The sequence below is a fragment of the Camelus bactrianus genome, chromosome 14, assembly GCF_048773025.1.
Source record: "Camelus bactrianus isolate YW-2024 breed Bactrian camel chromosome 14, ASM4877302v1, whole genome shotgun sequence".
NCBI lineage: Eukaryota > Metazoa > Chordata > Mammalia > Artiodactyla > Camelidae > Camelus > Camelus bactrianus.
The window spans coordinates 70837835-70865517 of record NC_133552.1 but is presented as its reverse complement, the minus strand read 5'-3'; the positions used below and the strand labels follow the sequence as shown (position 1 = coordinate 70865517).

The following is a 27683-nucleotide window of genomic DNA, read 5'->3' as shown; positions in this document are numbered from 1 at the left end:
CCCTGTGATTGCCACGGCCCTGGCACTTTCATGGTCAGTGGGGAACAGCCTTCTTGGGCGTGTTACCAAATCACTTCCTCAGTAGATGGCTGACTTCCCACCAGGCCTTCTCCTTCTAGAGAATCTTTAATGAGCGTTTATGGGATTCAGCAGAGCAAAACCTTCACACAAGCCTGTGATCCTGAGAGGCCAGAGCAGCTCGGAGCTCAGAGCCCGCTGACACACCTCCCAGCCGGGGGTCCTGAGCTGCCGGAGCACCCAGGCAGCTTCACCCAAGCATGAGCTTCAGATGGGGGCTGGGGGCCATGTGGACAGCCTGCAGGCCCTGTTGGTGGTGAGGGACCAGTGTTTCCTCCTAATGCCTGCTCTCCAGCTTCTGACCATCTCCTCCTCCTGCTGGGGTGGAACCCCTCTCACCTCCAGGTCCAGATGTGGCCTTATGCGTGGAAAGCCCCCTGGGCTGGGCAGGCAACAGATAGGAGGGGTGGAGTGGGCAGTTCACCTCGGACATTTGGGAAGGAGGTGGCTCAGCCCCAGGTCCCCAAGCCTCTGGGCATCTGCTGATTTTGGCCTGGCTAAATGGGGGCTTTCCAGGGCTGGAATCAGACTGTGATGCAGAGCTGTTAGCAGAGATCCAGGAACCTGATGTGGTTCCAGAAATCCCGTCAGTGTGTGGACCCCAGGGGACCTGGCCAGGCTGGCTTCTTGTGTCGAGGTCTGCAGTGGGGTGCCGGGACGGGGCTGGTTTCCCACGGCCGTGGGGTGAGGGCCAGGGTGGGGAATTCCAGACTGTTCGGGGCTGCAGCTGGAAGGCTCAGCCTTCTCAGGTGGCCCTGCTGGCCTGTCCTGGGCGGTGGCCATCATATAGCCGGGTATTTTATCTTCTTTGTAGGGGTGAGGCGGAAAACCACCTATGTGATGTTCACAGGGAGAGCACACCCCTCCGGTGCGCGGAGCATGCAGAAGTGGGGGGTGGTTTCCTGGGGCTGTCCCCAGGAGGAGGCTTTAGTTGAGGGAGGGCGTCATTTGTCTTTACCTTCTTACGAGGCCTCCTCTTGTCATCACACGCTGTGCGCGCACACGGGCATGCACACAAACACACACAGTACACGCAAGGCTCCACCCACATAGACATGCAGAAGTGCACACAGCATGCACACAAGGCTCACGTGCACACGCAGGCATGCCTACGCAGGCACACGTGCACACACATGCACACGGGCATGTTACTGTGGGGGAAGAGGCCTAGGAGGCTCACAGCAGCTCCCGTTGACTCTTTCCTGCTGGCCGAGCTCCATGGCATCAGCGAGCTGGCCTTGCCTGCTGGAGCTGGGTGTGTGGAGTTTAAAGATGGCTCCTGTTTCTTAAGCAATTCTTAATCTTCCTTCTGCCCGACGTGGCAGAGGCTGCAGGCACACTGCAGGTGCCACGTGGCTCTCGTGGGCCTGATCCTCAGGGGCCTGCGGGCGTGTGTTGAGGGCGCCTGCGGTCTGAGGACCCGGAGGGTGGCTTTGCCCTGTCCCCGCCGCCTGCTTTGGGACACCTGCCTTTCCACTTTCTATGACTTGAGCATCTTTTCTGCAGTTGTTTCTGATGTTTTAAATATTTTGTATTTGTATCAGAAACATTTCACTTCTTAGGCCCAAGCCTGGGTTTTCCCTGTGGCTGTTTCTCCTATTTGTTCCTGGGCTGTCTCCCTCCTGGCCGCGCTCAGGTGTGTGTTCCCCGTCTTCAGCCAGCTCTGGGGGCCCCAGGCTGGCTGTGCTGAGGACAGTGAGAGGTGAGAGGACATTAACCTGACGAGGGAACACTGCAGCTGGGGCTGCGTGAGCCTCGGCAGGGGAGGGGGCGAGGTCAGCTGCCGGCCCCAGGGGCAGCCCCCGAGTGACGGTGGGAGGTGCTGCACTTCCTTCCCGAGTCCCCGTGCCCCCGCCGCCCCCGCGGAGTCGGTGGCACCCCTTTCTCTGTTCACCAGCTCCTGCCCCTCTCTGCTCCGCCTGTTGTGGGGGTGAGTGTCTCAGTGTTTGGACCCAAGAATACGTTCCTGCATGTCCTGACCAGAAGTAGTGCCTGTCATGGAGAGAGAACCCCTGGTCATTATGGTTTTGCTCAGTATGTTGACTGTCTGTGTATTCTGTTTCATGTATTCCAGCGTCCTCCGTGGAGAAGCCTTCCCCTTGGCCTGTGTTCTTTCGGTCAGGAGCGAGGGGTGGTCAGGAAGGAAGGGGGGCAGGCAGAGCCCGGCCGCTGAATTAGACTCTTTTCTGTCTTTCCACCAGCTCACTAATCACTGGAATTAGTAGCGATGTGGTTTTGTGTTTCCTCTCCAACAACCAGCCACCCTGCCCCTCCTGCCCGAAAGGCTTTCCTTTTGGAAGCTGTGCGCTTGGACCCAGCCGTTTTGTGGAGGTAAGGGTGCTGGCTGAGTGGGAGTATCTGCTGACTTCAGAAGAGAGGGCTGGCAGAGGCCAGCCAGGCCCCTTGCGTGCTATGGAGCCAGGTGGCCCCCCGTACACATTGGCCTCTCGGGGGCCGCCAGCACCCCAGCTTGCTGGGCTCACTTAACTCCTCAGGCGTCATCCCGTGAAGCAGAGCAGAAAACCAGTGGAGCTGGGAGTTCTCTTAGGCGTGCTGGTTCCTGGTGACTGGCGAACCCTGCTTCTTCCTTGAGAGTAGACTCCACCTGCAGGGCCGGCGAGTCTCCCATCCGCTTGGCCGATGACACCCGTGCTGGGCTCACTGCAGCCGCGGGCACCAGGGAGCCAGTGTGGCTGGACCACAACTTAACTTCAGTGCCCAGGTTTTAAACCAGGGCACTGCCCCCCAGGGGATGGTTGGCCACGCTTGGGGCCTTTTCTGTTTGTCACACTTGGGAGAGGGGAGGGTGACCTAGTGGGTGGAGACCGCCCCACAGCTCAGCAGCTGATAGCGCACTGGGCATAGTGGCAGCACTGGGAGGAGGGGCACTGGTGCTGGGAGCAGCTAGACCTGGCACTTCCCTGGTGGAAAGATGCCGGCAATGTGGACCAGGCAGACGCTGCGTGCTTCTTTAGGTGTGGACGAGGAGGGCAGGAGCCTGGGGTGGGGGCACTGTGGCCAGGCTGCTGGTGACACTCTACAGCCTGCCTGCTGTGTGACCTATGGCAAGTCACTTAACCTCTCTGAGCCTTAGCTTTAGTGTCTGTAAAATGAGGCTACTGACAGGACTGTAAGAGCGTTGAGTGTACTGTCACCGTCTTTCCAGCTCACTCATGTCACGCAGGAGGAGAGCAGGCTCAGAAGAGCTCTGAGACCTGCTCGGGGTCACAGGGTTGGGTCTGTGAGCCGAGGGTGTTTTCGTGAGCAGTCAAGAGCACACCTGGGCTGGCGGATTCCTGGGGAGGATGTGGCTGCGCGTGGAAGGGCTGGGCTGGGCGGGTGTGAGCTTGTGGCCTAGCCGTGTGTTCTGTGCCGTCACCCGCCCCCACGGGGGACCCCAGGGTTCCACTCCTCCCTGGTCCGGGCGTCCTCGGAGTGCTGGTACGGCTTGAGGCAGCTGGTTATGACTTGAAAGTTGAGTGTTAGCCAGGAAGTGTGGCCTCTGACTTGGCGTCACCTTGCAGGAACACGTCCATCTGCAGCAGCGTGTTAGGTGGCCGAGCTTCCCTGGGGAGCAGTGAGAGCGGGAAGTCGGGCGGAGGGCTCCAGCTTCCGGGCCGGTCGCAGAGCACCTCGTGTGGCTGAGAACGTTCTTACAAGGTTGTGTTTGTTTTCGAGGAAACTGGAAGGAGAGCAAGCACCCCGTTTGACACTGTGGACTTGAGGTGACAGTTGACAATTCTAGCATGTTTTGAATCCTGTAACTTTTAAAAAATTATAGATGTAAGTCATTCTATGGTTTTATCTCTGTGACCCAATGTTCTTATGACAGGAAGTGGGCATTGATGATCAATGAAATGTCTATAGGCTCTTGGACGCTGTCTTGTGGTTCCTGCACCTGGACCATCCAGCCCCTGGGACACAGGAGCTGCCAAGCAGGCCTTGCCCAGGCTGAGGGGGGAGGTGTGTGCGGGACCCCCAGCCGCCATTCCTGCACTGACGTTGCCCGAAGGTGCTGCTCCTGCTCTCCCGTGGGACAGAGGTGTGACTACGGGGCTGCTGGATGCAGCTTTGAGTTGCAGGTGACCCACCAGCCCGGAGAGCCCTCTGTGGGCTGGCAGCATTTATTCCCAAGTGGCCCACGCTGTGCCCCCAGCAGCACTGACCTCCCCGGGGGCTGGGGGTGCTCTCTGTGCAGACACGAGCCGAGGAGGAGAGTCACAGCACCCCAGGGTCCCCTGCCCTCCTCAGGGTCACTGCGTCTATGATTCAGAGTCTGCTCCTCCCACACGTGGAGGTACAGCTGCTGAGAAACCACCACCAGGCAGGTTGGAGGGAGGTGTCTAACCCACTCTCAGGTTTGTTCTAAAAACTTGCCTAAATACAAGAGTAAAAAGAAAGATTAGTGGAGAATGAAGAAAAACAAGTTGCTTTTATAAGTAAAATCAAATACATAACCATGTTCCACTCATCTTGGCCTGTGCAGTTTAAAGGCCAGCCAAGAATGAGGCATTTTTCAGAGGTGGGGTGAGGTCCTGGCCCATTTTGCAGGATTGAGCAGGTTTTGTGGTCGTTCCTCGAGCGTCCCAGAGCGAGGACCTGCCCCCTTCTGTGGCTCCTCTGCTGATAAACTGTCTGGGCCCTCCTGTCACATGTGCAAGGCTGAGATGACCCAGAGTCCTTTCCAAGATAGTTTTGGACTCAAGTCTAGTAAAGGAAACCCCAGGAAATCCAAAATAGACGTTAGCACGTGACGAGAGGAAAGTCATTTTAAGCTCCGCAGATAAACCGTGGTTTGGCTTTCTAATAACGCAGCCAACGTCAGGTCCTTCAGGGCCCAGCGCCCTGGGCATCTGCCTGGCACATCGTTGGTGAATTAAGGAATATCCTGCAAGCCCAGAGATCTCCAGTGAACTGTCACCATCCTGAACTTTGGATAACAAAGGCTACCAATCTGGTTTTCTCACTGGCACTTTTCTCTTTTCAGAAGTTTGTCAAAAGCCATGGGGTTGTTCCCTCGGGGTAGCAGGGCCCCTCAGGTAGCGGGGCCCTGGTCGTCAGCGCCCTTCAGTATGTTTCTCGGACGTTCCTTTGGTTCCTGTCACCGGCTGCAGTGGAGGATGCAGGGGCCTTGTGGGAACACCCCAAGCCACAGCTGCTGGGTTAAGGTAGGGTGTGCAGGGGAGGGGCCCTGCTGGGAGAGACTCTTAGGAAGGCCTTACCTTGAACAACCCCCACTGTGAATGCAGACTTGGAAAGGACCGGCCTCTGGTGTGGTGTGGCTGGAGCTGGTGTGGCTCGTGGCCCAGTGCTGATTCTGCCTGCCTGGGACCACCCTAAGCCCTCCCTGAGTCAGGACAGCCTTCCCAGGTGTCCCCCTCTCAGCCGTGGTGCCCCCCGCCCCCCCATCCTGTGTCCCTCCGAGGACAGGGTCTTCCTCCTGCTTAGGTTCTCCTTTGACACTCTCCGCACTGAGGGCCGTCCCCTCTGCTTCCCCCTAGGAAGGAGGCTGCCGGGCCCCCTGGAGGTGGCAGAGGAGGGCCCTGCAGCCGGCAGCAGTTGCAGCCCTCTGCCCCCCTCGGGTTTTTCCCCATCCACCGTGAAGACCCACGCCCCCACACGGAGCTGGGTGCTTTCGGCCTCTGCTGCTTCTACTGCAACCCCCACCCCACCACCCCATTCTCTGGAATTAAAGGGAGGGTGGGCTGAGGGTCGAGTGGGTTTAAGTCGGTCTGTTCTGTTTGGAGTCACTGCTGCTGTGCACTGTGAGCCGGCCAGGGCCCGGGTGTGACGAGCCCTCAGAGGGACCGGTTCTGCTGAAACTGCGTCAGGGAGGCCCTGACTGCTGGCCTTGGATGGAGGTTTGACAGCCTCTGCTGTTACTTGTGAGGGGCTTTGAGCAGCTCGTGCGGTGAGAGGCTATTTTGGAAAGGATTGTCACAAAGGTAGTTGAAATACTGAGCTTTTCCTGGGTGTTGCTGAGAGGCTGGTTCTGTGTGCGAGCTGCGGTGTGGGAGGTGGTGCTTCTTCCCCAAGGACACCAGCTCTGGGATTTTGTCTCAGCTTGTTTACGGCATCAATTTCTGCTCCATGTTGCAGTTATCACCCTTCCAGCCCGAGTGGTGATGGGTAGCCCCACACCTTCTGCGGGCCTCCCTCAGTGCAGGCCCGGCCAGGGCCTCAGAAGAGTACCGCTGGCCCTCCCACCTCTAGGGTGGGTTCTCGTGCCCCCCACAGGCCTGGCCCAGGGGTCAGCTTGTTAGTGCTCAGAGGGGTGTGCAGTGAGGCCCTGTCCAGGCCTCCCAGGTGCGTGGAGGCCAGAGCCCGAGTGTGTGCGTCACACACCGTGTGGAGCCCAGACAGCTGCTGCAGCCTCGCGGTCCGACTGGCACCTGGTGCTGCAGAAGACGCACACTCAGGCCCGCTGTGCGGGGGTCACTGCAGACGTGTGCCCCTGGAGACGCCCACGGGGCCCGTGCCCCCTCTGTGTCCCGTGACTGGGAGGAGAAGCCCACGGCAGGGGGCAGGGGGAGTCCAGCAGCAGCCCCCAAGCTGGCCGCACATCGCCACCCTAGAGAGCTTTACAACACCAGTGTCTGGTTCCCCAGCCAGGCTGGGGCACTCGCACTTCCGGAGCCCAGGAGTCGCAGGCAGAGGAGGACGGCGTGAGAGGTGCGATGGGCGGGGTGTCTTCTGCTGCATCACGTCCCCTGTCCCCTTGGTTTCTGTTTCAAGGTCTCAGCCCACATGCTCCTCACTCACCCCGAGGTTGCACCGACTGTCTTCTGGGTGCTGTGTGCATGTGTGTGTGTGCGCGTGTGTAGTGGGGCACGTGCAACTTCACTGGAGAAGGTTTGGCAAATGTGGAAAAGCAGAGAGAGAATCCGGAAAGTTGTAACTCCACGTCGGTGCCATGTGCATGTGGGCGTGGCTGGACGGGCTGCTGAGTCACAGTGCACACTGATGCCCCGCCTGCCGACGTCCCATGGAGTTCAAAGCTGTTGGGACCCCTCAGACTGGGAGCCCCCTGTGTCAGAGGGCACCCCTCCTTGGCATCTGGGACCTTCGGAAGCTGGAGCCTGCAGACGGCATTCAGAGACCCCAGGACCATAGTTTCTTGTGTGGATGTGCTCGACCTCGCTGCCATATTAGGAGTCTCAGCCGTGAGAGAACGTGACTCCGCTCCTCAGCCTGTGTCCGCGCAGCTGACCCGCCTGCATGGGCGAGCCAGGGGCCCAAGCCGGGTGGACTACCATCTCTGGGTTCTTGAGCCGCCGTTGGTTTGGGATTCAGTAGCCGTGACCTGGGTGTGGATGGGGGCTGAGCTCCCGAACGGATGCTGGAGAGAGGTGGCCGTGAACCAGCTCTGGGTGCTTGGGTCAGTGGGGAGAACCAAATGCAACGTTGTGACTAAGTGAGTTAGGGACGCCAAAGGGACAAAGGAGAAGGTGCCCACTGCCTCGAGTGCCTTTGTGGCCCAAAGCACTTTTCACTTCTTAGAAGTCAGGGTGGATATGAGGGTCGGGGCTTTTCTGTGGGTTCAATTTAATTCATAGAGAATTGTGAATTGGCCCTTGGTTGAAAAAAGCAGACGGTCTAGGCCAGCCAGAGGCTCAGATTCTGGGAGCTAAAAATAGAAGTGGTGGGGCGGACAGGCCCAGACTCCGCACAGCCGACTGCGGCCAGAGAGGCTTCCGTAAAATGAGCTTTAATCAGGCAGCGGTGATTAAGCGGAGGGGTGGGGGGTGGATGGTATAAATTCAGATTACAACAAATTAAAGAATCAATGTGGAATGTCCAGAGTTGGTTTGTTAGTGTCACTAGACTTTAAACCAGAAGAAGTTGTTCGGACGGTGTAGGGCTGGGGGGCTGCTTTGTGGGTCGATTAGTGTGGAAGTGTGGTTGTAAGCTGGAGACTAGCCGGTGACAGATTGTTGCTTTGCACGTGTGTGGTCTTGCAGAAGATGGACGTGGTCAACTCTTTACAACGCTGTCGATATTCTTAGGTCCCCAACAGGCAAAAAATGTAGAGGCTATAGAGCAGGCCAGCACACATGAGGGAACCTAGCTGGTAGCAGAGCCGGCGCCTTCGTCCCTGGGGAAAGTGTGGTTCTCAGTGAGTGGAATTGCCTTCATTGGCCGTCTGTCTTGAAAAGAGTCACATTCTAACTCACACCATATAAAACCAATTCCATATGGATTAAAGATTACAAAGTGAAAAAATAAGACAAAAATACCGGGAGCATTTTGGAGAATATTGTGAATGCTCTCTGGAACCCGGGGGAACTTGTACGTCGTCAGCCAGCTAAAAAGATGACAGATCTGATTCCATGAGAAGGACGATTCCTGTCCAAGTGACAGCCTGAAGCAGGCGTCCCACCTGCTGGCTCACGGTGGCCGGGCCCTCATACCCTGAGACAGGCCCAACGGGAGCAGGCGCAGGACTGGACGTGTGGCACAGACGCCCACCTGCAGCCCCCGCCCCCCGGTGGGCGGACCACCCCCGGGTCTGTGCTGGGAGCCCCCAGGCCCCGTGCATGAGCTCCTCCAGTCCCAGGGGAACCACAGCCGCATTCCTCTGGTGCTGTGCTGGTCTGACCCCAGGGCCTGGAGGGCCTGGGCAGCCTGGAGGGCCCGGTGCACTGGGCACGTCCTACGGCGGCCCTCCTGGGGAACGCGGCATTCCTAAATCCACTGGCAGAGCCAGTGTATCAGGTGGCAAGGAGAGAAAAGCTTCTGGCAGAGTCACGCAGTGTGGTCCAGTTTTGGGGACCAACGTAAGGACCCCCCCACACGCAGATGGGCTGTGGGGTCACGAGCAAGGTCTGGATGTAATCGGACCAGACAGTGCTGGTTATAGCCTGGGGGGGCGCTGGTTAGGGAGGGTGGTGAGGGACTTCCTGTGTGTTCTTACGTAGCATTACTGGTTATGTGAACATGTATTTCTTTTGTAGTGAAAATGTTTAAAATAGATAAATAAAAAGGTTTTTTTGTAACACTCTTTATTTTAAGCATCGAGCCTTCAGGACGGGCCTGCACCTGCTCCCAGTGTGTGCGTGGGGTGCCCACCGTGGGCCCGACGCAGCAGGCGGCTTCCTACGTGTGCCATATTTTGGGCCGGGCTGGCTCTAGAGTGAAACAGAAAACAATTCACAAAGTCATTAAATCTCCGTTTGCCGGGACTCAGCCTCTGAGGGTGGAACTCGTCCCCAGTGGGGTTTGTGAGTGAGTTTCTGACTTAGGGTAAAGTGGGTATTTACTCACAAAGCTCTGAATTATCCTGCTTCATTTTGCAGTTAAACTTGGTCATGACAAATGGCCTTCATTGTTACACATAATAAATTGACTATGTCGGTGTTTTGTGCAAAAGGAAGGAGTTGTTTGCAAAAAAGATTAGATCTAAAATTTTAATTTACAGTAAATCTCAGATGCTATTAAATTTATAAGCATTTCTGTTTAATTATAAACATAATGCATATTCTATAGAAATTTTGCAAAAACTAGTTCTAAATTTTCAAGAATGAGAAAACAGTGAGTCACTTCCTCACTGAAAGGTTTGCCGCTGTAACGTTTTGGTCCTTCTGTTCAGTCCTTTCCTCTCCATTGTTGCTGAAGATACACTGTGTACACATGCACTTACTAGATATCAGATACGCAACTGTATCCTTTGCATGTTCACTTCGGACCTTTCTGTGTGTTTCAGAGAGCCCTTCATCAGACCCACCTCTGCGTGTGACCTCCCGTGTGTCCTCAGTGTGCCCGCCTGGCCCTCCGGGCCCTTGCCTCTCCTGCACACGGGGCTCTGGAGGCCGGGGATCGGGCTGCGCTCTGTCCAGTGTCAGAACCAGTTCCTTTTCCTGACAACACAAACATTGTTACAATAAACATTCGCCATTCATAAACCTCTGTCCTGCCCCTGGACTTAGGGGGAGCTGCTGTCAAGCTGCTGCCAGTGAAAATGTGAGGGGGTTTCTCTTTCATTGGCAATGGCCCCTGGATGTGACTGTGGCCTTGAAGGGGTGGGGGGTGGCCAGGGCTGCTCGGCCCTTGGCTGGGGATCCAGAGCCGCTTTCCCCACAGCCCCTCACCCTGGGCGCTGCCTGACCTCAGCCGGGCTACTCGACAGATTTGGGGATAAAGATCCTCAGAGCAGGCGATAGGCGTCCTGCCCCACCAGCACCTGTCCTCTGCACTCCAAGAGCTTCTGCTGTAAACCTGACCCTCGAGGCTCAGACAGCCCATGGCTGGTGGCCTGGGGAAGCCCTCGGGGTGTGGGGCGGCTACCCGCCCAGCACGGGCCCCACCTTCTCTTTGCTGCTCTGTTCTGGCAGCCTGCTCTGGAGGGTGGGAGGCCCACCCCATCGGGTCCAGGATAGGCCAGGGCTTGTCATGCTGAGTTCTCTGGGGAGGGGAGTGCCCGACCACCTGCATGCATTTGTGTGAGCTGCCAGTTTGCCAGGGTGGTGCCATCAGGCGAAGGGACAAAAACACAACTGTGTCTTGGACTGGGAACTCGACCTCACTCTCGGCCTGTGTTTCAAGTAATGAATGAGGAAGGAAAACCAGAGTCTTAAATTTGCAGTTTTCTCCTGCTCTAAAATTGCCCTGGGACTCAGACCCAGCGGCCAGCGCGGGCTCTCAGTTTGTGGCTCGCTGTAGGGATAGCAGATTAGAGACCATCTCTGTGGCTGGTTCATTGAAGTGGGGCCAGAGGCTCCCACCGCGGCCGCACTGCCTCCTGACTCTGAGGGGCCGGTGGTTGGAGCTCTCCGCCTCCAGCAGGGCCTCCAGCAGCTGTTGTGGGCTGTCTAACCAGTGATGCAGCCTCCCTCCCGAGCCCGGTGCGTGGTACAAGGTATGCCCAGGGCAGCTGATGGTAAACTGGGCAGTGTCTTGCTTCCTTAGACCAGTCTTAATGTCAGAAGTGATTTTGGAGTTTTGAACAGCTGTTGCGCAAAGCAGAGTGAGATGCTGGAGCCGCGGGGCCGGTTGGGGCTGGCTCTGCGGTGGCAGGTTCTGGGGAGCCTTGTTGGGCCTCTGGGGTCGAGGGGCTGCTGCAGCGGTCTGAGGAGTGAGCCCTGCGGGTACACGCATCCCAGATGTGGCGTCTGGGATCCCAGCTTCTGCCCTCCTGCCCAGAGACCTGCTCAGCGGGTGAGTCACAGCTGAGGACAGCCCACTGCCCTTTAGAAACAATCGCAAAGCTTTGCTTACTTAGTCCCTTAAACCCCTCCCAAGTGCCGCCTCCCCCGCCCCACCCCCCACCCCCCGGCCTCAGGCATGAGGAAGCCAGCGTCTGCCTTGTCGCCAGCAGCAGAGTCACCCCAACCTCCAGCCTCCTGCCCACTGTCCTGTGCTGGCTGAGCGTCCGTTCCAGCCCCCGGGCCCCAGGCTCCCTGGCTGCAGGCACCTGCCCTTCTGGCCCCCACGGGCCGTGGGTGCTCACTGGTGGCAGTGAGGCCCGCGGTGACAGTCCAGTGGCCCTGGTGGGGTCACGGGACAACTGTGGCACTTTCCACTTCCCCTGACTCGTCTACGCGGCGCTGCATGTGTGTGGCCTGCAGCGCGGTGATTGCTCAGCTGAGGAAACGCAGGCGGGGAGCCCCAGGTCACCCTGCAAACCCAGGCTCTGGGTGGTGCCCATTGGCTGCGAGCACATTCCTGTTCAGACCGGCCAGTGATGCGAATGGGGTCCCAGCACCCAGCCCTCGTGCAGGGCAGAGGAGGCACAGGTGCGGCGGGGGGTGCTGCCACAGTGGGGTGCAGGGGTCTAGACTCGAGTGCGAGCCACACGGGTGAAGACCAGCTTGGTGTGTGGTGGGCAAGAGCTTAGGGGTCTGGGGGCCCGGCTGAGGGCTGCGCTTGTTTCAAGGAGTGTACTGCTCTGGAGGGTGGGGCGGGAAGGAGAATCCGGAGGTGAGGGCCCCCACGTGAGTCACCAAGGGCAGTGCAGGGGAGGTGCCTGGATGACGCAGGGCCCTGAGCATCGTGTCGGGGAGAAGGGCATTTCACCAGACAGCGTGAAAGCCGGTGAAATGTTCTGGAATACTGGCTCCCTCATGCCTGAGAGGGTCGCGGGCGGGGGAGATGCAGGCTGCTGGACAGTAAGTGGTTCTCAAAGTGGGCGAGCTCTGTCCTGAGACAGCGGGGCCGGAGGGCTGGAATCTGCCTTTTTAACCAGGTGCTGCTGCTGCTGGTCTGGGCCCCAGACTCTGAGAACCACCGGGTGGACGAACAGGGAGCTGCTTGTCCTGATGAGCAGCCGCCCGGCTTACAGACGGGGACTGTGAGGCCTAGAGAGGCTGGCCACGTGCCCCGGGTAACCTTAGAACCTGCTGTCCCGAGTGAGATCACACGTGGGTGAGCCTTGAATATGCGACCCAAGGCCACACAATTCCGTGATACAAAACGCCCCAGAGAGGCAGATTAGCAGGGACGGACATGGATTCATGTGCGCCAGTGGCTGGGGCGGGAGTGCTTCGGGGGCAATGGCGTTGTTTGGAATTAGGGGTAATGGTTGTACAACTCTGCACTGAAATCCACTGAATTGTACATTTTAAAAAGTTGAATTTTATGATGTGTAAATTATATATCTGAATAAAAAACAGTAATTGCAAAAAATTTACAAAAACTTGAAATTACTGACTTTCTGAGGGGAATAGGAAGCCAATCCGTTATTTGAAAATCTGGTAAATAAGAGGGAATAATGAGCAGTTTATCCCGATTTCCCATGTGGGCCTCACCAGTGGGGCACTAAAGGCAGGATCTCCTTACAAAATTACTTCGGTTTAGAAACTAAAATCAGAGACTGTCACCATTTTGCAACCCCTACTGAATTAGCGGCTCTGGCTCCATCATTCCAAGGCACCGAGTTGGCAAAACTGACAGGTGTTTTAGAGTCCTGAACAGAGCCAGGCTGGGGGGTGGTTACTGACCCGGAGGGCGTGAGACAGCACTGAGTGCTGAAAGTGCTCCGTCTTGGTGGGTGCCGACCGCACTGCGGGTGAAGTTGGTGGAGTTGTGCTTGCCGAGTGTACGTTCTACCCCAAGAGGTTACAGGTAAAAAGTAATGAAATCAAACATGAAATCCAAAAAAGGTATCTACTTACACAAGCATCTACTTGCTCTAGAAGAGGACGTGGACGGCGTGTGGCAGCTAGGGAACGGGGTCCCATTGAACAGCCCTGGCCCAGGTCGATGCCCTGAGACCACCTTTTCTTTGTTTTGGTTAAATTGTGGCAAAAATGCACACAACATAAAATTCAGCAATTTGGCCACTTCAAAGTGTACAACCCAGTGGCACTTAGTGCGTTTCTATGTGGTCTCACCAGCCCCTCCCTACTTCCAGAGCTTTTGAATTGCCCAGAGGGACCCTGTGTACCCTTCAAGTGATCACGTCTCACCCCGGACCCCGTGGCAACCGCGGACAGTGCACCCGTTTTGTCCATCGGCGCACGCCCCCCTGCCCAGTGGGAGCCAGGAAAGCCCAGTGGAAGAGGCGCTGATGGGCTCCTCCAGGGCCAGGGCCAGGTGTCCTCACGCGGTGCCAAGCTTGAAAGGCAGTGGCCAGACTGTGATTTGTTAGCTCGTGTTCACCCCGTGTGTCCGGGAGGAACAGAACTACCGCGTTGCAGCCTGTGAAGGAGGCTGAGGATGGGACAGAAATCTGGACCACTTAACTGCACCTGAAGAGCCCTTACAGCTGGAGCGGGCCCTCCAGGGAGAGAGGGAGGGGCGACTGGAGCCCTGACCCCACACTGTGTCTGACAGTCAGCACCCTCGGGCAGGCAGAGTGGTGCCCTCCTCACCCAGAGCAGAGTGACCCGAGGGAGAGAGCCCTGGACAGGGCCCTGCGGGGGAGCAGGTCTGGGGAGACTGGTGCGCAGAGGGTAGGTTCGGCTGTGGTCCTCACAGACGGCCTTTCCACCACCTCCTCAGGCCCTCACCCGGTCACTCACCTATGTCCCCAGGCTTAAGGTGGCAGCAGTAAATGCCACTTACTTTTCTGGCCTCAGCAGCCCTTAGAAATGCAGCATTCGGTGGGAAAATGCTTCGTAAACAGGGACACAAAATTTCAGTTTCCAAAGAATCAGAAATACTCATTCAACACAACAACATTCTAAAAATAAAAGGAAAAAAATGATTTCTTTTCCCCTTTTCTTGACTTAATTTTACAGCTTTTATTTCAGGACTGAGTTACTGTCCAAAGACACCATTTGCATTTCTAGCTGGACTGGAAAAGCAGAGAATGGAGCATGGTTTTCCCCTGTGGAGAGAACAGAGTCTCAGTGAAAGCAAAGTTAGCTAATACTGAGCGTTTTAGGTGCTGAAGGGGTTGGATTCCATTCAGACGGAAGATGCAGTCATTCTAGGTGGGGCTGATGTCTGTCTGAAAATGGAGACATGTGTGGCTTTCCGTCAGGCAGTCATAGATCCTTAGGTCCCCAGGCCCCCCGTTCCACCCGGCAGCCCTGCCGGTGGTGAGGCCAGCTTGGCTCCGGGGCTGCAGGGCTCTTGGAGCAGTGTCTGCGCCGAGGGGCACGGTGCAGGAGGGGCACCGGGTGGAGGAGGAGCGACCCCAAGTTTCAGCCTGCTCGGAAGCCTGGGGCGTCTGGGTGGAGACCACAGCTCCCACAGGTGTGGGAGCACAGGCCCGGGGGTGGTGTCGGCCTGAGTTCTCTCATTGCTGGGGTGCGCAGATCTGTGCCCTGAATTACCCCCCACCCTCTGCAGCCTGCCTCAGGGCCCATCCCGCCAGAAATTCCCGCTGCTTGGGATGTAGGGGGAGATGGCAGCTTCCGGGAGCAGGGCCAGATGGGGTGGGGCAGGCCTGGGGGCTGGGGCTCCTGTCTGTATACGCTGAAGTTTCCACGAGGTCTTTTGGGCAGTGGCGTTTCTTGCCCAGAGGTTAGACTGGCAGTCACAACACACGTGGGGGCAGGCAGGTGCCCTGAGAGGGGATGTGGCCCAGTGTGATCGGGTCTTCTGAGTTTTCAGGAGGAGTAGGGGAGCTCTGGGTTAGAAAAATGTGAAGTCCCTGTTTTTAAAGGGCACCAGTAATTCAGAACTTAAACATCGCTGTGTAAGGAGAGCAGTGCCTCGTGCTGACGGCTCCTGGCTGACGCCGGAGGGTCAGCTCCCAGCCCAGGACACAGCGGTCACCACCCCCAAGGGACCAGCAGACCGGGTCAGGGATTTGTGCTGGGAGACAGTGGGAAAGCAACTTCCAAGAACAGGCTCAGAAGATTCCTGACAGGTAGAAATCATGTCCTGAGGCCTTTTCTAGGCGTAAGTGTGAGTCCGGTGGCGGGAGGTTGGGCAGGAGGGACCCTCTGGGGGCTGTGCTGCCCTCGCTGCTGAGATGACTGGTGGACGATGTGTGGTCCCACCCCCAAGCTGCACTCACCACCCAGCTGTCAACGGTCCTGCCAGAGCCCAGGCTGTCCCCTCACTGCTGAGATGACCAGTGGACAGGTGTCCTGGGCTCACACACCTGTTTAGGTGTCATTTAGAGGGACTGACCTGCAGTTGAGTTGAAAACCACCACATTTAAGTAAGAAACAACAAAGTTCCCAAACTGTGGATGGCAGAGTGTTTCTGTTGGTGGAGGCCCCCAGTCTGGGTCTGGGGGTCAGAGCCCTGAGCCTGCCCTGCCCCTCAGGCATCCTCATTCCTTCCTCCTGCCTCCTCTTCCCTGAGGCGTTGGGAGCCCTCGCCCGGAGGTGACCCCACTGACACGGGGCAGCCAGGCCAGCTGGATCTCCAACAGCCCTCCTGGGGCACAGATGGCCGTGCTGCTCCCCACGCCAAGGGCAGTGGGCTTCCTCACTGGGGCTGAACCCAGCGGTGGCACTGAGACTACCCACAGCCCCTCCCAGAGGCAGGGGTCCACACGTGGCTCTTCCCGGCCGCCTTCAGGTCTGGGTCTCCTGGCAGTGCTCACCCAGAGCGCACGGACATTGTGACCAGGGTGGCTCGAGACGGTGGCCTGATTCCTGTGGTTAGGAACCAGCTTTGCTGCTTCCGGGCTGTTTTATCACATTTTTTAAGTGCTGCCTCTTCCTTCTGTTAGTAAGTTCTGTGTTCAGAGATGAGCCGGCACCAGGTTTGCTGTCTTTATCCAGTCTACCAGCCGACAGTCATAGTGAGTACAGGGTCTGCGTTTTGGAGATGTGGTTAACAGGAGGGAGTCACAGAAAAATGTTAACTATTTGGCTCTTCGAATGAAACCAGAGTTTACTTTTCTTTTTCCAGGCACTTATCCATCCATCCATTCAGCAAAGAATCAGCACCTGCTGTATACCAGGCGTGACTTTACCTTCTTAGGAAAACATCTCCACACACAAGGGAAGAGAACGCGTCTCTCTCCTGTTCTGAGACGAAAAGGAGCAGTCGGGGGGAACAGCCCCAGCCTTTGGCATAAGTGACCCACATGAAGGACACGTCTGTTTGAGTGTTGTTGGGCCAGGACCAGCCCAAGAGCTGGAATAGCGCCCCGGCTCAGCCATGGCGGGGCCCCCGGCCGCAGGGCCCGGCGGACAGCGTGGCCAGGGCGGGCTGCCGGCCCTGCTCCCAGCCCTCCTGGCCTGAGTGGCTTGTTGACGTTGGCTCAGGTCCACTGCTGGCTCTCTGCTGACGCATCATCGTGGCAACCAGGATGTTTCTGTGACCATCTGGGTGGGGCCGTGGCGGGGGCACGGAGCTCCCACAGCAGCACAGGGCAGGTCAGCGTCCCAGCTGCTTCTCCTGTCCCAGAGAAGTGTCAGCCACTACTGCTTGTGTTCTCAGGTTCTTTGGAGAATAAACAGGAAAAAAATCCCAGTTCTGTGTTTTCCACCAATGACCATTTCCAGTAAGACTTTCAAAAAAGATTTTTGCCCTACTTTTAAGAAACACAGGAACTTGCAGCTAAATATTTCATTCGTTGCAAAGAAAAATTCCAGTAGGAAGTCTGGTAAGCCCTCATTCACATCATGAGGGTGTCATCTGGGAGGTCGGTCGGCAAAGTCAGGCTGGTTTGAGGTGGAAGATTTGGGAGCCTGCAGATCAGTTCCAAAAGTTGGCGGGGAGCTGAGAGCCCCTTCAGACGTGGCCTGTGTGCTGTGGCTGCCCGGGGTCAGCTCAGAGACCACACGGGGACCTGCCTGCCGCTCATGTCAACCCCCCCAACCCTGCCATCTCTGGAGAAGCCCACCGGCCACTCCCCCACTGTTGTGCTTTGGGGTTCGTCACGCTCCCTGCATGCACATGTGTGTGCACACATGACCTCTCACACCTGCCAGAAGCCTTCAGAAAATGTCTCTGGACACGTAATAGCGGACTTGAAGCCTGGCTTGGATCACACGTGTCTTCTCAGACTGGCTGTGTTCTCATGTGCTCAACTCCCGTGCAGTGGCGTGTTCATGGCATGTTCATGGCATGTTCAGGCGCATCGCACGCAGCGTCACAGTGTTCTAGGGATAATCGTGCGTGTACGAAAACATGCATCTGTTTCTTGCTCCTTCACCAGCTGAGAGGCTTTGATGATCCCTTGATGATTCCCCAAAGAAAACGTCCCAGAGCCCTTTGAATTAGAACATTCAAAGGTCCCCCCAGAGCTGGAGGAACCTTGGAGACAGTGTGTTCTCCTGCTTTTCCAGCTGGGGAGACAGAGGCCAGGGAGGCAGGTCTGTGTCCCAGCCGGTGCAGGAGACGGCCACAGGTGCAGGTCATCCTAGAACACTTTGGTGCATCTGAAAACACTGCCCCCACAGGCCCTGTTATCGAGCGACTTCTGTTAACTCACTGTCCTACTCTGCATCTCAAGTGATAACATTAATGAAAAGTTAGAAAGAAAGGCTTCAAGCAAACCGAGTTCACCTCCGCCCTCTGTGCGGAGGTCATGGCATGGCTGCAAACAAGCAGCGTGTGCTCGCTGGGGCCAGTGGGGTGGCTGTGCTGGGCACCCAGCTCTGGTGCTGAGCTCGGTTCTGCTTTGGTTCCTGTTGCTGTTTTTCCTTCTCTGTCAACCAGAGCAGGTCTTCTGGCCTTGAGTGGCGCTAACAGGTACGGTCAGTTCGCCTGGGTGGCTCTGGCGGTGCTGGGTGCTCAGACCCCTACGCTGTCCCGTCCTAGTGCGGGGGCTGGGGCTGGGGGCGAGCTCCTTTGAGGCATTGCTTCCAGGGGGGCTTCTCCTCCGGGTTGAAAGCCCCTCCCCTGCTTAATCCACAAGCGTAGCGGCGGCTGGGACCTGTAGGCTCCGCTGGTTCTGGCTGCGTGTGGCTGTGATAAAGGTCTCCCTGCGGCCAGGCCCTCGGGCTTCGGGGTGGAGGGAAGGTGCGGCCCGCAGGGCTCCTCTTACTGGCTTGTCCTCACTGGCTAGTCCTTCTGTGTTTAAAGCAGCTGGAGTTTGTAGTTTACTCATCAATGAAAAAGAGTCCTCCTTAATTACTGCCATAATCTTGACCTAATAGTGTCAAATTCAATGCAGAATAAAAAGGGACCTGGGGATGAATAGATAAGCAAAATGTTAGCCTTGAAAGGAAGGGACTCCTGACTCGGGCTGGAACACGGATGAACCTTGAGGACATTGTCGCAGGACAAACACATGTGATCCCTGTATGTGAGGTTTCGAGAGTCGCCAGATTCTAGAGACAAACTAGAAGTGAGGGGCTGGGGGGAGGGAGCGGGGGTTGCCGTGTCGTGGGTGCGGGATTCCAGTTCTGCAAGGGGAACGCTGGGGACTGGCTGTGGAGCAGCAGGCGTGCTTCCCTGAGTGCGGCAGGACGGTGCACTTGAAGGTGGTTAAACGATACATTTTAACTTACGTGTATCTTGCCGTAATTTAAATATTACAAATCTCAGAGGGACTAGTGTGGGTAAAACAAAACAAGTAATCCTCAGTTCCTAGGCCAGTGGATCCCTGCCTTTACCAGTTTGTTTTAGGGGTTAAGGTGCATTTTAACTGTACGAAGCATTTCTCGTCGACACTGACTTGTGGTGGCAAGAAAACCAAGGCCTTATAAAGAGCTGATGAGTGTTCAGAAATAAAACAGGGGCATTGTTATGAAATAAATCCATTATTTGAAGATGTGTCAGTGATTAGCAAGGAGACTAAATAAATCTATGCTAGATTGATGATGTATTCACATTTGCTTTTCAGGTGAAGCCAAAAACCTTCCCACTTACCCGGGGCCAAACAAGATGCGAGACTGTTACTGCACTGTGAACCTGGACCAAGAGGAGGTTTTCAGGACCAAAATCGTGGAGAAATCGCTCTGGTAATGTCTGCTATTGCTCTATTTGATACGAAGCTCTCTGAGTGGACAGTGTCCCCGACAGGCTGGTCGCTCGGTTTGAGGGAGGGGGCGCGTCGGGCAGTTCCAGCCCAGTGCTCGGGCTTGGTGGCGGCAGCATCCTCTGTTTACTGGTGCGGCAGGAGATGCTCTCTGTCCGAAACGGGAACTGAGCTCACGTGCGCGTATTTGTCTGCGGAGGTGTGGGCAAGGGCTTTCCAACCTGAGAGGAGCTGGAGAGGGTGCGACCAGAGAGCACAGCCAAGGGTTTCGGGAGGGGGAGTATCTGGGAAGCTTCTTTCCATCCTGGAGGCAGCTATTCCCAGAGGTAAGAGATGAAGGAAGCGTCTGTTGATGGGATTTGAGGAAGGGGGTCAGTGAGGAAGAGCCACATTTAGTAGGTCTTAAGATTGAGAAGTTTGCTGCGTAAGAAATGTCAGTGCTTCTCAACTTCAGCCTGTGGGAGACTCACTCAAACAGTGCCCTGCAGCGCAGACGCTGGCCCGGGAGTCTCGGGTGGGGCCATAATTTGCATTTCCCTCAAGCTCGCAGGCCTGCTGGCCCTGGACCGCACCCTGGGGTAGGAATTGAGGGCACCCGACAGTCATAGCGCTCTGCCCGGCGTGAGGGGCAGGCCTCTCTGCAGCGTTGGCAGGTGAGTGGGAGGGTGGTTCGAGTCGGGGTGAAGCGCAGGAAGCGGGTGGGGTCTCAGCCAGTGTGTGTCTGACCGTGCGGCAGGTGCAGACGGCGGCCCCGCCCTGTGGCTTGGAGCTGTGGGTTGTGCGGGTCCCTCCAGAGAGCTATTTTGAGTCTGAGAACATTTTAAGCAGATGAATTCTAAGTGGGAGCAAATAGCACATTCTGACAACTGAGTCAACTTAACTTTTAGAGCCTGTCAGGGATCTCCTGCCCCTGACACATGGAGACACTCACTGCCCTGCTCCCTCTGCACCTCACTGCGATGCTGGCAGGGCTGCCTGGGGCCCACCACTAAGTTGTCTGTGTTATTTCCATGCACACTGCAACCTCCCTGAAGTAACTTGTCAAAGAAAAAACAAAAGACTGAGAAGTTTGTCAGGAGCTGAGTGTGGCTTTGGGGCTGATGGTGAAGGCGCTGCTGTAACTTCAAGGGCCCTTTCCATTTGCTCAGTGGAGGAAAATCCTTCCTGTATTTAAGGGCCAGAAACCCTTAAACCCAGGACTGCTGCTGGTGTCTGTGAGGCCAGTCTCTTGGGGGACCTGCTGGGTGAGGATCTCTGGGCAGGGAATCTATTTGGGAGCCTCTGTTTTGGGTGACACTGAGAAATGGGGACCATTCCTCAAAATGTTTCATACAAGTTTAGAAACAGAAATCATAGTTTCTGGTTTTGGTGGCCCAGGAGAGAGAGACTGAGAGTGAAACCATAATGACGCCGTAATGCTGTCTCTTCTGGGAAATCAGCCAGAAGCAGGGGCAGCCCCCAAACACTGTCGTAAGTGAGTGTGTGAGGTGACTCTCCCAGCTCGGCAGAGCATCTGAGCCCTTCGTGCTTCCCTTACAGACAGCTTCAATAAGCTTAGTTTTTTTAAAAGTTAATTTATTAGCTCAATTAATATTTATTGAGTGCTTATCTCATATGCCAGATAAGAAGAGGGTACTGTTAAGCAGAAAGTTAAAACTGACAGCAGAGAAAGAGACAAACCTACACAAAACAGTTACAAGAGCTTAAAAAACATGGATGTTCATGGCTGTTTATGATTGAGGCAAAAGCCTACTCACGCTGCAGAGGGCAGGCTGGCTACCCCAGAGCTCGACGCTGCGGTGTGTAAGGGCAAAAGCAGGTAAGCCTGCTTCGTGGAAGAAGTTAGCACGCACTCTTGTGCCTCCACTTGGAGCCAAATACTTGAAACCAAAAACTGGCTCTTGTGAGTATGTGCCTGAATCCACACCATGCCTGTGGTCCAAAAGCCCCACTCCACCACATACATTAGTGCAGTCCTAGATGCGTGGTTGGTAACGCCCACGGAGGGTCAGTAGGTCCGTTGAAAGCAAATCCAGTCCTCTCCTTCAATCCAGGTCTTGGGATTTTCCGGGATAGTGTTCCGGGGAACTTGAGCTCAGAGGAGAAAATGCACCAAGGACACAGGAGATAGTGCCACTTGCATTTGCCAAGAGAAACTATAGACCGCAGAATCAGACCTGCAGGCGTCAGGAACAGGGCGTGGAGAACTTAAAGCAATGAGAGACAAGACTGAAAACAGGAGAAAGCAGGAGAAGAAACAATGGAGAATGCCTGAACCATGATGAGAAAGAAATGAATAGAATTCCAGAAGTGAAGTTCAACAGAATGTAAATGAAAAACTCAGTGGATGAGTTAAATAGCTGGCTAGACTTAGCTGAAGGGAAAATTGGTAAACCAGGAAATGGATTTGAAATACACCCAGGAGACTCAAAGAACAGAAAGTGTGAGAGAGGGGTGGAGAGCCGGCAGGCAGAGGGAAGCGTCATCACGCCTCGAGGGAGCTCAAAGGCGAGAGGCCTCTTGTGAGGACGAGAGGTGGTGGTTCGATGCAGCTCACCTTCCCGAGGGGCCGTGTCCAGAGGGAGAAGATGGAGGCACAGACTCTGCTGGCAGCTGCGAGGGTGGAAGGAGGGGACCCACCCGGGAGACGGGAGGGCATCACCTCCTGGACCTGCCACCAGCGCGGCCATCGTCCGGGTTCAGGGTTGTCCCGAGGAGGTGGCTGCTCCCCCGGCTGTTTTGTGGCCCCAACTTCCCGAGTCGCCCTCCAGCTCAGCATGACCTGTCAGGTCTGGTCATTTATTTGGCACCATTGCCGACCTGGACTCAGAAGAGCCGGCAGGCCTGGCACCGGTCAGCACTGCCCAGAGAGGCTTGTCCTCTATCCGCATGAAGTGCTGGTGTTGCGTGAGAAAGGGGAGGGGACCCGGGGATGGGGTGCTGCTCACCAGTGAGCGGGCACTGCTGGCTTCCGTCTTCCTCTCCCTGTGTCTCTGACTCAGAGTGTGGAGGTGGAGAGGGGGCTCTGCTGCAGATTTCCTGCTGGAAACTTCCTGGGTCCGATGTGTCGGGGAGAACACGCCCTTTGTCCCGGGCCGTCCCTTTCCCTGGAGAGTGATTTGGGGGAACAAAATCTTCCTGATGCTGCAAGTGCCTTAGCTCACATTTAACTCTCTAGAGCTGTGATTTTTAATCATTTAGAAGGCAAGCCATTATTTTACTGTTTATTTAAACTAAAAGGATGTGTGAAATTGGGTTGTCAGGGCCAGGGCTAGGACCCAGCTGCCTGCCTCAGTGCATCTGTTGAGAGCACCCTGGGGTCCCCGGAGGGCCACTTCCTGCCTCTAGAATGGGGAGGGCTGGGGGGTAAAGGCTGCACCTGGAGGACTCACCATTTTATCCAGTAAAAGGAACATGTTGATATTACAGGCAAAAAAATAAATAGTTAAGAATAAGAGCTTTTAAGTGCCAGGATGGTCCGACTGTTTACTGGAACATTCCGTGAAATAGCAGTTTTTCATTTCCTTTTGTCCATTTAAGAGGTTATTTTGGGGGTGATATCGGCTATCTTTCCCCACAAAGTCCCCACGACACATAGGAAGACGGCTCCTGGCTCCGTGCGGAGCTGCCTGAGGTCGCAGACCTCCCCGGACCACTCCCAGCTCTGACTGAGGCTGAGCCCCCGCCCCCAGCCCAGCCTGCACCCACCCCATCCAGCCCAGGAGCCCCTCCCTCCTGCTTCCTCTCAGGGCCTGGGGGGCTCCTCCTTCCCGCAGGCAGAGCCCTCACGGCCCCTCTGCTGTGGTGGGAACCATGCTTGCATGTCTGCTGAGCAGTGAAGGCAAGTTCCAAGGTTGTGTTTGCAGTAAGATTCCTTTTTGTTCATGGACTTGGGATGACGCCAAAAGCGGCCTGGAGTGCGTGGACAGGAACGTCAATGTGGCTGCTTTTTCTGGGTAGTGGGATGGCGGGGGTACTTTGTTCTTTTGTTTGTGTTTTTCCTTTTTTCACGTGAAGGTGGAGGTTCGTAAGAGAACCGTTTCCCCGCCTTGCTTGTCCGCTTGGAAGTGGTTCCAGGGTCTCCCATCCCGTGTTCGCAGCGAGAGCCTTCCTGAAGCGAGGCACACTGCTCAGGAGCAGGGCTGCTGTCCGGGGAGGTGACCAAACCGAGGACGGCGTCCGCAGGCTCCGGGAGGGAGAAGCATCTGACAGGGACGGGAGGAAGCCTGTGGTTTGGGAGGAAAGACTTCACTTTATCAGATGTTTTTAATGAAAACCAAGTTGCTGACTTGAAAACACCAACTTTGAAACTGAGACTCTACAAATAGTGTCATCTTCCCTGACATTTCTCTTCTCTCTAATTTCTCAAGTTAAAGCTTAAAATCTTTCTGACATAAACATAGGCCTCAGGCCCAGACATTCCACATCATCTGGAGGAGGTAGGTCCTGCCCCACGGTCCTGGGGAGCTCCCTGAGGGGCGGGCCTTCAGCTCAGAGCATCCCCCCACCGCCAGCATCTGGCTCCCATCCTCCCTCAGGCCCTAAATCACAGGGTGTAGAGCTTTTCTCAGAGCTTCCCAGATGCCCAGCTGACCGCGGTGCCCAGGCCCAGGTGTGGCTGGACCCCTGCGGGAAGAGACCACCCTGCAGGGAAGGCTGTGGGTCTGCGTGCAGGATGTCCCAAGCGGGGAGGAGCTGAGTCTGCCCTGTCCGCCCTCCCTGGTCAGTCCTTGCGGATCAGTGGGCCAGGCAGTGCCTGGCTGTCAGGACGCTGTGGTTAATGGCTTTGCTCTTGACTCCGCACAAGCTCACGGCCCCGGGGCCCCCTCCCCGATTTCCTCCCTGCCAGGGCCTTTCTGAAGATTTTGGAGTCCTGCTGGCTTTCCCTAGGAATCCTTGTTTCAAGTACTTTAAGAAGCATGGCTGGGCCCTAACAGATCAGTGTGGTGGTTTGTAATTTGTTGGTAAGGATATGTGATTTCTCGGGGTCGTGGGGGTGAGAGGAGGGTCTGCATGTGGGAGCCCCGTGTCGGTGGTAAGCCGAGCAGGGTCTGGTGGACCCCATGTGAGCAGGGTTTCTGCGGAGGGAGGGAGATACGGAGTCTCAGAGCAGAGAGTAATGTGCTGGGACCACGTGGCCGTCCGCCTTGCACTGGGTCAGGCCAGGAAGATGGGTGGTGGGTCGCCTACCGTGGCTCGGGCTGAGGCACAGACGTCCAGCTGGGGTCCCGGTGCTTCTGGTAGGCCATCAGCAGCCCCGTCCACCTGCCCCAGGCTGCCTGCCAGCCAGCGCCCTCATGTCCCCACATTGCCCCTGTGTCCCATGAGGCCACAGTGGAATGGCCCAGGTGGGGTCCAGGCAGGACACTTCTCTCCAGTGTTTGGACAGAAACTGTGATCTGACCGCAGCGTGTTCTTCCGGTTGAGGGGAGCTACAGCCTCTGGTCCCCGTTTCAGATCTTCACGGCACTGTGGGACAGGCCCTCATTTCTTCACCCTGTCCTTCGTGGTGACAGAGCAGCGATCTCCCCTGGGAGCTGCCCCTCCCCGTGGGGTTGCTGCCTGCAGTGACCCCTGAGGTTGGAGTAAGACGTAGGGTCTTACTGGAGCCTCAGAGGAAAGCTTTCACGACGAGAGCTCAGAGGCCGAGGGGCCAGGCTGCGTGGGGACTTTACAGGAGTTTAAAGTCACTGTTTAAAGGAAGTGGGAGGTGGGCTTAGAAGGAACAGGGACGGGTCTTCTCCTGCCTCTAAGAGCTGTAGGAGTCTTGTATCTGAGGTGCCTTCCCAGGGCTGGGCGCGGGTGCTGGGACCCCTGGGGCCCCAAGAGCCCGTGTGGGGCACAGGCTGCACCCTCCCCACCTCTCCAACTCTAACCCAATTTGCACTTAGTATTTGGTTTAATGAATTTTGATCCAGGTTTTAGTTAACGGTTTAGCCACCTGCGCGTTTGTTCGTCGAACACTGAGCGGCTGAGAGCCAGGCTGGCGCCCTTTGTGGAAAACTGGCCCTGCCTGCCTGGCTCCCAGGTCTCGCTGGGCCAGGGCGTGGGCCATGGGGCCGTTGGGGCATCGCAGGCCCCCTGCTCTGTGGCACACCAAGGCACAAGTGGCCTCTCACCAGGGACCGGATGCGGGGTGCATGCGGCCCCCCTGCCCAGAGGAAAGCCAGCTCCCCACACCGGAAACGGGCGCTGGTGTTGGCGACACAGCATGAAACGGGGAAACCAGGCGCTTGCCTCAGGAGCAAAGCTGCTGTCTGGCCGCGGAGTAGGGTGGGCGGGGCCGGCCTCACGCTGATGCTGGGAAGTGACTCTGCCGTCCGCCCCGCCCCCCCCCCCCCCCCCCCCCCCCGCCACCGTCTGCTGCTGCACAGCTGGGCTCAGGGAGGAGGAAAGGGGGCGCCCCCCCACCCCGCCCTGTGTCAGAGCTTCTCCTCATTTCCTTCCAAGCTTGCTCCCGCATTCTGCACTTGTCCCAGCAGTCACCCCGCCTATCACTCTGGCCACCTCGCAGACGACACTGCGTGGATTAACTTCCCCTGTCAGACAGCGGCACTTAAGGGGCCAAGCCCTCTGGGCCCACTTGTCCTTTATTTGGAAAAGCCTGCAACTGTGCATGGGTATAAAGGCCACACCCGCCATGCTGACCTGTGCGAGAGACACCGGGTGGAGGTGCCAACGGGCGGGACTCGGGCTGCATGGCCCCTGGTGTCCCCCAGCAGGGAAAGACCCACTCGCAGGCATGTGGGGGCGTCCCACCCTGGCCCGTGGTCCATGATATGCTTCCTCCTCTGCAGCCCTGCAGGGACATGTGCGGGCTCTCCTGTCCAGCGAGAGTGGTGGCCTCGACAGTGGCCCGGCGTGTGCTGGCGCCGGGGGCACCGTCTCATCCCGTGGGCCTGCTCGAGGTGGGAGGTGCTGGCGCTCCTGCCCCTACCCTGAGAGGTGCTGCTGTCTGGGCCGAGGTGGCCTTTGTGCAGGGACCCCCTGGAGGTTCCAGTGGGGCATTTTCGGAAGTGGCCAGGCCGCCTGCCTGCCTGTTACTGACAGGTGTCATGAACAAATGCATTCCTTGTATGTTGGGCATGAGCATTGTGTCTTTTAACTTAAAACACAGATTTGAAAGTTATCAGTGGATTAGTGTCCTGAACATGAAAGAAATATGAAAAGATGGACATTTAATGGAAAATGGGCCAAAGGCACTTCAACCCAAAATGAAACAAAAAATGGTCCCACACTTTTGATAGACATGCACCCTTACCAATAATTTAAACTTTTCGATGAAAGCTGGAGGTTGTCATGGTCACCAGTTTAGCCGAGTTTGTGAGTGTTGATCAGACTCCGTGCTGGCGGGGTCCCACTTCCTTGGGGTCCAGCACGGCGAGTAGCCCTCCTCCTGCTGTGGAGCCACCAGGATCTGTTCTGAGGGGCCGACACCGGGCTACTGCCACCTTTGGAGTGAAGTCGGAGGACTTGCTGCCCATCGTGTGAGAGGGGTGTCCTGCAGCTGTGGTCACTCAGACCTCAGGAGCTGTCTGCCCACTAACGTTTTATTTACTTATTTGGGCAGTGGTCCGTAGCCTGATGCTAATGGTAGAAGCTGACTGTGGGTCAGGGTAAATGAGGTAATTCCACTTTTATTTTAAAAATGTGTCTTTGTTTATTTTTACTTTTAGTCTATATCCATTTATCTTTAGAGAAAAAAACTAGGACAGTATATATTAACCCAAGAATGTAATTCTGTTTTTCACTTTCTGACATCTTTATGTATTTTTAAAATTTTGGTTTTTGAAAGATAGCTTTCGAGATACAGTTCACGCACCGTGTAATTTGCCCATTGAAAATGTACAATTCTGGTGTTTAGTATATTCAGAGTTGTGTGGCCATCACCACAATCACGTTTAGAACATTTTCATCTCCCTAAAAAGAAACCCATTCCCTTTAGCTGCTCCCCGCCCCTGACTACCTCGAGTCCGCTCTGTGTCGTGGACAGGCCTGGTAGGGCACATCGCGTAGGAGCCACACACCGCTTGCCCGTGGGAGTCTGTTTCCCGCGTGGGGCATTGTGTCTGACAGGTGCGTCCTGGTTGTCGCGGGTGCTGGAGCTTTATGGGGCTGGGGCTCCGGTGGGTCAGGGCCCCTCCCGAGCGCCTGTCGTCGTTTCTTCTGCAGACCTGCAGGTCCCAGTTTCTGTGCGGCTGTGTGTTCACTGCTCCGGGGCATTGGCCTGGGGCAGGTTGCTGGGCCACAGAGGTTGCTCCGGGTTTACCCCATCTTCTGTTCCTTTAAGCAGGGGATGACAGTTCAGGCTCCTCTGCGTCCTCCCTGA

The 27683-nt window shown here is 56.3% G+C and overlaps 1 protein-coding gene across 6 annotated transcripts in view; it reads left to right on the top strand.

The window, feature by feature from the left end:
• RASA3 (RAS p21 protein activator 3) overlaps positions 1-27683 on the top strand; it is a 78180-nt gene that overhangs the window by 7648 nt on the left and 42849 nt on the right. For 3 of the 6 annotated variants that reach the window (XM_074378621.1, XM_074378619.1, XM_074378623.1), the window contains exon 2: positions 19220-19337. In XM_074378621.1, coding sequence (XP_074234722.1) covers positions 19220-19337 — 118 coding nt within the window. Of the gene's footprint in view, positions 1-16332; positions 17033-17080; positions 18124-19219; positions 19338-27683 lie in introns of those variants that run through there. The other 3 variants (XM_074378620.1, XM_074378622.1, XM_074378624.1) reach the window with 3 other exon arrangements.